Consider the following 10,563-nt stretch of genomic DNA (forward strand, 5'->3'; position numbering starts at 1 on the left):
GCCCATCCCTGATGTAGTTAATGAGGTGCCAAATGTTAGAAGGAGGGTGCCTCCAGGTTGTTCTAAATTTGTTCTTCTGGTGGAGGAGTATGTTGATGATGATTAGGCTGTGTTCTGAGCATGTTGCTAACAGCAGGAGGCCATTGGAATTTGTGTTTCCAGTAGGGCTGCAAAATATATCGAAAATTTACCTTCATCGCGATCTCAACATGCGTGATATACGTATCGCAAAAGCACTTGAATGGCGATAAATGGTATATGCACGTGCCATGCATTCACACTCTGCATATCAATATATTTGGCCAATCAGATGGAGCCCTACTGCCCTAGATGCCCGGATGTAGAGGCGAGCGACTGACGTTAAGCGTGTGGCGGCTGTTACAGCATGAGCATCGTGATGGTGGAAGGGAGAGAGATGAGCGCTGAGGAAGATGTGGCCGATGAAGAAGAAGTCGTGGCTAAAAAGAAGAGCGCGTCTGTTATTTAGCAACACTTTGGATACGAGAGATGACGTGTTACAAACACAGGTACTATGCAAGTCATGCCCAACACGTGGCAACTACCAGAGGAAACAACTACTCTCCACAGCCACCTACTACACAATCACAAAGAACTACACAAAGAGTTAAAAATCTAGCATTACACAAAGCAAAAAAACTAACGTCAAGTCAAATAGCAGCAAAACAGTCCAACACGCGTTAATTCATCAGAGTTTTGCAAGTGTACCTCCTCATGACAAAACATCCAAGTGCCACAAAGACGTAATGGAGGCCATCGCACTGGACGGAATTCAGCTGGGGACATGATGCCTGTGAAGACGGTGAGCACAGAGGGCTTTGTGGGTCTGAGAAACACACTGGACCAGCAGGGGATTCAGCTGGGGACATGATGCCTGTGAAGACGGTGAGCACAGAGGGCGTTGAGGGTCTGAGAAACACACTGGACCAGCAGGGGATTCAGCTGGGGACATGATGCCTGTGAAGACGGTGAGCACAGAGGGCTTTGTGGGTCTGAGAAACACACTGGACCAGCACAGGATTCAGCTGGGGACATGATGCCTGTGAAGACGGTGAGCACAGAGGGCTTTGTGGGTCTGAGAAACACACTGGACCAGCACGGGATTCAGCTGGGGACATGATGCCTGTGAAGACGGTGAGCACAGAGGGCGTTGGGGGTCTGAGAAACACACTGGACCAGCAGGGGATTCAGCTGGGGACATGATGCCTGTGAAGACGGTGAGCACAGAGGGCGTTGAGGGTCTGAGAAACACACTGGACCAGCAGGGGATTCAGCTGGGGACATGATGCCTGTGAAGACGGTGAGCACAGAGGGCTTTGTGGGTCTGAGAAACACACTGGACCAGCAGGGGATTCAGCTGGGGACATGATGCCTGTGAAGACGGTGAGCACAGAGGGCGTTGGGGGTCTGAGAAACACACTGGACCAGCAGGGGATTCAGCTGGGGACATGATGCCTGTGAAGACGGTGAGCACAGAGGGCGTTGAGGGTCTGAGAAACACACTGGACCAGCAGGGGATTCAGCTGGGGACATGATGCCTGTGAAGACGGTGAGCACAGAGGGCGTTGAGGGTCTGAGAAACACACTGGACCAGCTGGGGATTCAGCTGGGGACATGATGCCTGTGAAGACGGTGAGCACAGAGGGCTTTGTGGGTCTGAGAAACACACTGGACCAGCAGGGGATTCAGCTGGGGACATGATGCCTGTGAAGACGGTGAGCACAGAGGGCTTTGTGGGTCTGAGAAACACACTGGACCAGCACGGGATTCAGCTGGGGACATGATGCCTGTGAAGACGGTGAGCACAGAGGGCTTTGTGGGTCTGAGAAACACACTGGACCAGCAGGGGATTCAGCTGGGGACATGATGCCTGTGAAGACGGTGAGCACAGAGGGCGTTGAGGGTCTGAGAAACACACTGGACCAGCAGGGGATTCAGCTGGGGACATGATGCCTGTGAAGACGGTGAGCACAGAGGGCTTTGAGGGTCTGAGAAACACACTGGACCAGCAGGGGATTCAGCTGGGGACATGATGCCTGTGAAGACGGTGAGCACAGAGGGCTTTGTGGGTCTGAGAAACACACTGGACCAGCACGGGATTCAGCTGGGGACATGATGCCTGTGAAGACGGTGAGCACAGAGGGCGTTGAGGGTCTGAGAAACACACTGGACCAGCAGGGGATTCAGCTGGGGACATGATGCCTGTGAAGACGGTGAGCACAGAGGGCGTTGAGGGTCTGAGAAACACACTGGACCAGCAGGGGATTCAGCTGGGGACATGATGCCTGTGAAGACGGTGAGCACAGAGGGCTTTGAGGGTCTGAGAAACACACTGGACCAGCAGGGGATTCAGCTGGGGACATGATGCCTGTGAAGACGGTGAGCACAGAGGGCTTTGTGGGTCTGAGAAACACACTGGACCAGCAGGGGATTCAGCTGGGGACATGATGCCTGTGAAGACGGTGAGCACAGAGGGCGTTGAGGGTCTGAGAAACACACTGGACCAGCAGGGGATTCAGCTGGGGACATGATGCCTGTGAAGACGGTGAGCACAGAGGGCGTTGAGGGTCTGAGAAACACACTGGACCAGCAGGGGATTCAGCTGGGGACATGATGCCTGTGAAGACGGTGAGCACAGAGGGCTTTGTGGGTCTGAGAAACACACTGGACCAGCTGGGGATTCAGCTGGGGACATGATGCCTGTGAAGACGGTGAGCACAGAGGGCTTTGTGGGTCTGAGAAACACACTGGACCAGCAGGGGATTCAGCTGGGGACATGATGCCTGTGAAGACGGTGAGCACAGAGGGCTTTGTGGGTCTGAGAAACACACTGGACCAGCACGGGATTCAGCTGGGGACATGATGCCTGTGAAGACGGTGAGCACAGAGGGCTTTGTGGGTCTGAGAAACACACTGGACCAGCAGGGGATTCAGCTGGGGACATGATGCCTGTGAAGACGGTGAGCACAGAGGGCGTTGAGGGTCTGAGAAACACACTGGACCAGCAGGGGATTCAGCTGGGGACATGATGCCTGTGAAGACGGTGAGCACAGAGGGCTTTGAGGGTCTGAGAAACACACTGGACCAGCAGGGGATTCAGCTGGGGACATGATGCCTGTGAAGACGGTGAGCACAGAGGGCTTTGTGGGTCTGAGAAACACACTGGACCAGCACGGGATTCAGCTGGGGACATGATGCCTGTGAAGACGGTGAGCACAGAGGGCGTTGAGGGTCTGAGAAACACACTGGACCAGCAGGGGATTCAGCTGGGGACATGATGCCTGTGAAGACGGTGAGCACAGAGGGCGTTGAGGGTCTGAGAAACACACTGGACCAGCAGGGGATTCAGCTGGGGACATGATGCCTGTGAAGACGGTGAGCACAGAGGGCGTTGAGGGTCTGAGAAACACACTGGACCAGCAGGGGATTCAGCTGGGGACATGATGCCTGTGAAGACGGTGAGCACAGAGGGCTTTGTGGGTCTGAGAAACACACTGGACCAGCTGGGGATTCAGCTGGGGACATGATGCCTGTGAAGACGGTGAGCACAGAGGGCTTTGTGGGTCTGAGAAACACACTGGACCAGCAGGGGATTCAGCTGGGGACATGATGCCTGTGAAGACGGTGAGCACAGAGGGCTTTGTGGGTCTGAGAAACACACTGGACCAGCACGGGATTCAGCTGGGGACATGATGCCTGTGAAGACGGTGAGCACAGAGGGCTTTGTGGGTCTGAGAAACACACTGGACCAGCAGGGGATTCAGCTGGGGACATGATGCCTGTGAAGACGGTGAGCACAGAGGGCGTTGAGGGTCTGAGAAACACACTGGACCAGCAGGGGATTCAGCTGGGGACATGATGCCTGTGAAGACGGTGAGCACAGAGGGCTTTGTGGGTCTGAGAAACACACTGGACCAGCTGGGGATTCAGCTGGGGACATGATGCCTGTGAAGACGGTGAGCACAGAGGGCGTTGAGGGTCTGAGAAACACACTGGACCAGCAGGGGATTCAGCTGGGGACATGATGCCTGTGAAGACGGTGAGCACAGAGGGCTTTGAGGGTCTGAGAAACACACTGGACCAGCAGGGGATTCAGCTGGGGACATGATGCCTGTGAAGACGGTGAGCACAGAGGGCTTTGTGGGTCTGAGAAACACACTGGACCAGCACGGGATTCAGCTGGGGACATGATGCCTGTGAAGACGGTGAGCACAGAGGGCTTTGTGGGTCTGAGAAACACACTGGACCAGCACGGGATTCAGCTGGGGACATGATGCCTGTGAAGACGGTGAGCACAGAGGGCGTTGAGGGTCTGAGAAACACACTGGACCAGCAGGGGATTCAGCTGGGGACATGATGCCTGTGAAGACGGTGAGCACAGAGGGCGTTGAGGGTCTGAGAAACACACTGGACCAGCAGGGGATTCAGCTGGGGACATGATGCCTGTGAAGACGGTGAGCACAGAGGGCGTTGAGGGTCTGAGAAACACACTGGACCAGCACGGGATTCAGCTGGGGACATGATGCCTGTGAAGACGGTGAGCACAGAGGGCTTTGAGGGTCAGAGAAACACACTGGACCAGCAGGGGATTCAGCTGGGGACATGATGCCTGTGAAGACGGTGAGCACAGAGGGCTTTGTGGGTCTGAGAAACACACTGGACCAGCTGGGGATTCAGCTGGGGACATGATGCCTGTGAAGACGGTGAGCACAGAGGGCTTTGTGGGTCTGAGAAACACACTGGACCAGCAGGGGATTCAGCTGGGGACATGATGCCTGTGAAGACGATGAGAACAGAGGGCTTTGAGGGTCTGAGAAACACACTGGACCAGCACAGGATTCAGCTGGGGACATGATGCCTGTGAAGACGGTGAGCACAGAGGGCTTTGAGGGTCTGAGAAACACACTGGACCGATGATACCAGATCCTATCAAGGAATTATTTTTCCCAAGTCGCCATTCCACAAATGTATTACACATGTCAGGCGACGGTGAAGTCTGAGCTGAGTCAAGTCGAGTACTACGCGTTGTGTTGACTTTAGTGCCCCCTTCTGGAGAAAAGGTGGTAGTGTCACTTGGCTGATTCCTCCTCATTAACAACAAAATATAATGTAAAAAATAAAATTCTAACATCAGTTACTCACTCTGAAAAACTGGTAAGACGTCAGTTTTAAATAGGGACTGTGATGTCATCATGTTTAATATAAACTGCTAGTAACTGCTATATTTAAATAGGCCCAGATGTTGTGTTAAAGTGATGAAGAAACTGTGTTGCCAGGCAACCAAGTCGGTGGTGTTTGTTCATTGTCGGTATAGCGGCTGTAGCCAGGTGCAGGTTTTCAATAAAACCGTGTTGCTGGGATGGAAATACTGCGTTTCATGTGTTTATTCAGTGTGCACAGGCTGTTCACGGTCTGGGCTCTGTGTTAGCAGCCAACCTAAAGCAGAAAGACATTAAAACTGTACACTTCAATTTGTTTATTTATCGCGAGTCATATCGTCATCGCAACACTCAACAACGTTATGGCATATGGCATGTTTTCCTGATATCGTGCAGCCCTAGTTTCCAACGCCTTCCTTGCCAATTATGCCTCTCCATGAGTTGTAATTCTGTCCCACTCTGGCACTGAAATCTCCTAGCAGTATTAGCTCATCCTCCTGGGGGACTTTAGTGAGGATATTGTCCTTGTGGTTTTGTGAAAAGGATGGAAATGGCTGTGGTGAATACATATTTCAAGAAGAGGGAGGAACACAGGGTGACGTACAAGAGTGGAGGAAAGTGCACACAGGTGGACTATATCTTATGTAGAAGGCGCCATCTAAAAGGGATTGGAGACTGCAAGGTGGTGACAGGGGAGAACGTAGCTAGGCAGCATCGGATGGTGGTCTGTAGGATGACTTTGGAGACCAAGAAGAGGAAGAGAGTGAAGGCAGAGCCGAAGATCAAATGGAAGGTACTTGGTGTGTCATCAGGACAGAGGAAGGAAGACGAGGAGACTTGGTGGTGGAATGAGGAAGTACAGCAAAGTATACAGAGGAAGAGGTTGGCAAAGAGGAAATGGGATAGTCAGAGAGATGAAGAAAGTAGACAGGAGTACAAGGAGATGCAGCATAAAGTGAAGAGAGAGGTGGTGAAGGCAAAGGAAAAGGCGTATGGTGAGTTGTATGACAGGTTAGACACTAAGGAAGGAGAAAAGGACTTGTACTTATTGGCTAGACAGAGGGACCGAGCTGCGAAGGATGTGCAGCAAGTTAGATGGATCAAGGATGGAAATGTGCTGACGAGTGAGGAGAGTGTGCTAAGAAGGAGGAAGGAGTACTTTGAGGGGCTGCTTAATGAAGAACATGAGAGAGACAGAAGGTTGGAGGATGTGGGGATAGTGAATCAGGAAGTTCAGTGGATTAGCAAGGAGGAAGTGAGGGCAGCTATGAAGAGGATGAAGAGTGGAAAGGCAGTTGGTCCTGATGACATACCTGTGGAGGCATGGAGGTGTTTAGGAGAGATGGCAGTGGGGTTTTTAACTAGATTGTTTAACACAATCTTGGAAAGTGAGAGGATGCCTGAGGAGTGGAGAAGAAGCATACTGGTACCGATTTTCAAGAACAAGGGTGATGTGCAGAACTGTAACAACTACAGAGGTATAAAGTTGATCAGCCACAGCATGAAGATATGGGAAAGAGTAATAGAAGCTAGGTTAAGAGGAGAGGTGATGATCAGCAGCAGCAGTATGGTTTCATGCCATGAAAGAGCACCACAGATGTGATGTTTGCTTTGAGAATGTTGATGGAGAAGTATAGAGAAGGACAGAAAGAGTTACATTGTGTCTTTGTAGATTTAGAGAAAGCTTATGACAGGGTGCCGAGAGAGGAGGTGTGGTATTGTATGAGGAAGTCAGGAGTGGCAGAGAAGTATGTAGGAGTGGTGCAGGATATGTATGAGGGAAGTGTGACAGTCAAGTCAAGTCAATGCACAAATTACACATGTACCTCAGGGGGCTTAACAGCAACACAACATCCTGTCCTTAGACTCTCTCATCGGATAAGGAGCAACTCCCTAAAAAACCCCTTTAACAGGAAGGAACAACAGGAAGAAAGCTCAGGGAGAGCAACAGAGGAGAATCTATCTCCAAAGAAGCACAACGTGCAATGGATGTTGTGTTTACACAATTTACACAATAGAACACTGAAAGAGGATAACACAATTCTAATGGACTTATAACATTTATGAAGAATATGATGCACAGGATGCCAAGCAGTGTCCAGACGCCACCGGAACAGTCCAGGACCCAAGCCACGCGACCAGCATCATCATGTAAAACAAAAAGGGATTTATAAGATATATAAAAAGAAAATGTGGTGAGAGGAATGCCAGGCAGCATCCAAGTGGTGACCACCATCACCACGGAGACCTGGGAGGAAAACCGACTGCAGGTGCACACAAGGGAGACTGACATGACACCATTCACACACAGAAAAAGAGAAAGGAGAAGACATCATGCAGAGAGAGAGAAAGACATGTTAGAGAAGAGAACAGTTTGCAATAGTCATTAGTCATAATCCATTAAGCCATCAACTAGTCATAATCTATCCTCTATAATCTGGTGGGCAGAACAGTGGTTGGTAAATTCATTGAGACAGAAACCGACCCACCATGCAGTCCAGGTTGTGAAGCACTCAACTTAAAGGCAACTAATTGTAGGTTAAGGCAAAAAGATGAGCTTTAAATTTGGATTTAAAGGACAGTGGTGAGGTGTGGGGTTGGAATGACAGATGGGTTCAAGGTGGAGGTGGGATTACATCAAGGATCGGCTCTGAGCCCTTTCTTGTTTGCAATGGGGATGGACAGGTCGACGGACGAGATCAGGCAGGAGTCTCTGTGGACGATGATGTTAGTGGATGACATTGTGATGTGTAGTGAGAGAAGGGTGCAGGTGGAGGAGAGCCTGGAGAGGTGGAGGTATGCACTGGAGAGAAGAGGAATGAAAGTCAGTAGGAGCAAGACAGAATACCTATGTGTGAATGAGAGGCAGGACAGTGGAATGTTCAGGATGCAAGGAGTAGAGGTGACGAAGGCATTTGAGTTTAAATACTTGGGGTCAACTGTCCAAAGTAACGGGGAGTGCAGGAGAGAGGTGGAGAAGAGAGTGCAGGCAGGGTGGAGTGGGTGGAGAAGAGTGTCAGGAGTGATGTGTGACAGAAGGGTACCAGCAAGAGTTAAATGGAAGGTTTACAAGATGGTCGTGAGACCAGCTATGTTATATGGTTTGGAGACAGTGGCACTGATGAAAAGACAGGAGGTGGAGCTGGAGGTGGAGGTGGCAGAGTTGAAGATGCTAAGATTTTCACTGGGAGTGATGAAGAAGGACAGGATTAGGAACCAGTATATTAGAGGGACAGCTCAGGTTGGACGGTTTGGAGACAAAGCAAGAGAGGCAAGATGGAGATGGTGTGGACATGTGTGGAGGAGAGATGCTGGGTATACTGGGAGAAGGATGCTGAATATGGAGCTGCCAGGGAAGAGGAGAAGAGGAGGGCCAAAGAGGAGGTTTATGGAGGTGGTGAGGGAGGACATGCAGGTGGCTGGTGTGACAGAGGAAGATGCAGAGGACAGGAAGACATGGAAACAGGTGACCCACTGTGGCGCCCCCTAACGGGAGCAGCCGAAAGGAGTAGTAGACTTTGGCTTTAGTTTTTAGCTGGATCTGGCCAGCTCATCCACCTAGCGACGGTGTTTTGGGAGAGGCTGATATTGGCAAACCCCTGCATGTTGTGTGGGCATAGAACATCATGTACCTTTACTAAAGTGGGCCTGTGTGAACAGCTTGCGTGCTCCTGCTAGTTCCGCCGCTGTTAGAAAGCTTGTTTTCAAGCTGCCTCACACCGACTGTTGATGCGAGTAAACAGGATTTGCTGTTGTTTACGGCTGCGCCTTAATTCCTTCTTAACTTTTTGCAGCTGCTGTTCCATGTCCGTGTTTCCATAACGCTCATGCTTCATTTTGAAATACCTCTGAAGGTTATGCTCTCTGAAAACCGCCAATGACTGTGGACATACAGACACGTTGGCTTTAGTTTGAAGTGACCAAATAAAAACTGTTTCCCGTCTTTCTTCAGACTGTCGACGTTCATTGTCCACTTTTCTTTTGTTGGGCGTTCTTTATGCTCGCTATCTTTGGAAAAGGGACATAGTTGTGTGTATTGTAGCCTTGGTAGCCTAATTGGCCTCTGATAAAAGCGTGAGTGGAGCGCGGCAGCGCCTCCTGCGTTTCAATGTTGTATTGTCACAAATGTAAATTTAAACAGCAGCGCATGGGCCACATTAAAGTGACGTCAGAATTTATTGGCGGATCTGATTAAAAGTTATGGAGGGCCGTGTGTGGCCCACGCGCGTTGATATTGACACGTGATTTATGCCATTGGTCAAGATGAAAAATGCATGTCAGTATGACTAACAGAAAATAAATTATTTGTTTGTACAATGTAATTTGAAGTTATACTTCATTAACATGAAAACATTCCATGTGCGATTGTTTTTTTTAAATCCCAAAACATGGTTAAAATCTTCGTTTTGGTCTTTTAAAACTATGTTTGGTGTGAAAGCCCCACAAAACGGGAGCTTTGCTTGAAGCCACACCATCTGGCGGTCCAGGCAGAATGTCTGGTGTTGAACTTTGACCTGTGGTCTGTCTGTGTTGCAGCTGGATGCAGATGAAGCAGAGCCCCGGCTGGAGGAGAGGGAGGGGCAGGATGAATACATGGAGATGCAGATGCCTTGATGACCCCACAGCTGGCTTGGGATTGGTCCATCCACCCTGAAAGACAGTTTTGCCAACCAGTGGAGAAGTGACAGTCTCTGACACGCCTACCTACCTGTGTGATTAGCATAGCTGACTAGCATTTCTGATTAGCATATCTGACATACAGCCTGTGGCCACGAGGATCAGTATGGTTGTTGGGTTAGCTTTGTGTAAGTGGGGTTCTTTTATAACTGTCCATGGTGGCTGATTAAAGTTCAGCTGTTACTGTTCCTCCTCTCAGAGAAACGGACAAACTGCTTTTAAATCAGCCTTACCCTGCCTTTCTTACCCTGCATGCTCCTGCTGTTTCCTGTGCACGTGGGTTACCCTGCCTTACTTACCCTGCATGCTCCTGCTGTTTCCTGTGCACGTGGGTTACCCTGCCTTACTTACCCTGCATGCTCCTGCTGTTTCCTGTGCACGTGGGTTACCCTGCCTTACTTACCCTGCATGCTCCTACTGTGTTCTGAGCACGTGGGTTACCCTGCCTTATTTACCCTGCATGCTCCTGCTGTTTCCTGTGCATGTGGGTTACCCTGCCTTACTTACCCTGCATGCTCCTACTGTGTTCTGAGCACGTGGGTTACCCTGCCTTACTTACCCTGCATGCTCCTGCTGTTTCCTGTGCACGTGGGTTACCCTGCCTTACTTACCCTGCATGCTCCTGCTGTTTCCTGTGCACGTGGGTTACCCTGCCTTACTTACCCTGCATGCTCCTGCTATTTCCTGTGCACGTGGGTTACCCTGCCTT

At 50.5% G+C, this 10,563-nt stretch overlaps 1 protein-coding gene across 1 annotated transcript in view; it reads left to right on the forward strand.

The window, feature by feature from the left end:
• The window catches only part of slc4a2a (solute carrier family 4 member 2a), a 122,351-nt gene extending 112,560 nt beyond the window's left edge, over positions 1–9,791 (forward strand). The window contains exon 18 of the mRNA XM_056293953.1: positions 9,714–9,791. Coding sequence (XP_056149928.1) covers positions 9,714–9,791 — 78 coding nt within the window. The remainder of the gene's footprint in view (positions 1–9,713) is intronic.
• Positions 9,792–10,563: the final 772 nt, after the last annotated feature.

The sequence above is a fragment of the Lampris incognitus genome, chromosome 14, assembly GCF_029633865.1.
Source record: "Lampris incognitus isolate fLamInc1 chromosome 14, fLamInc1.hap2, whole genome shotgun sequence".
In the NCBI taxonomy this organism is placed as follows: domain Eukaryota; kingdom Metazoa; phylum Chordata; class Actinopteri; order Lampriformes; family Lampridae; genus Lampris; species Lampris incognitus.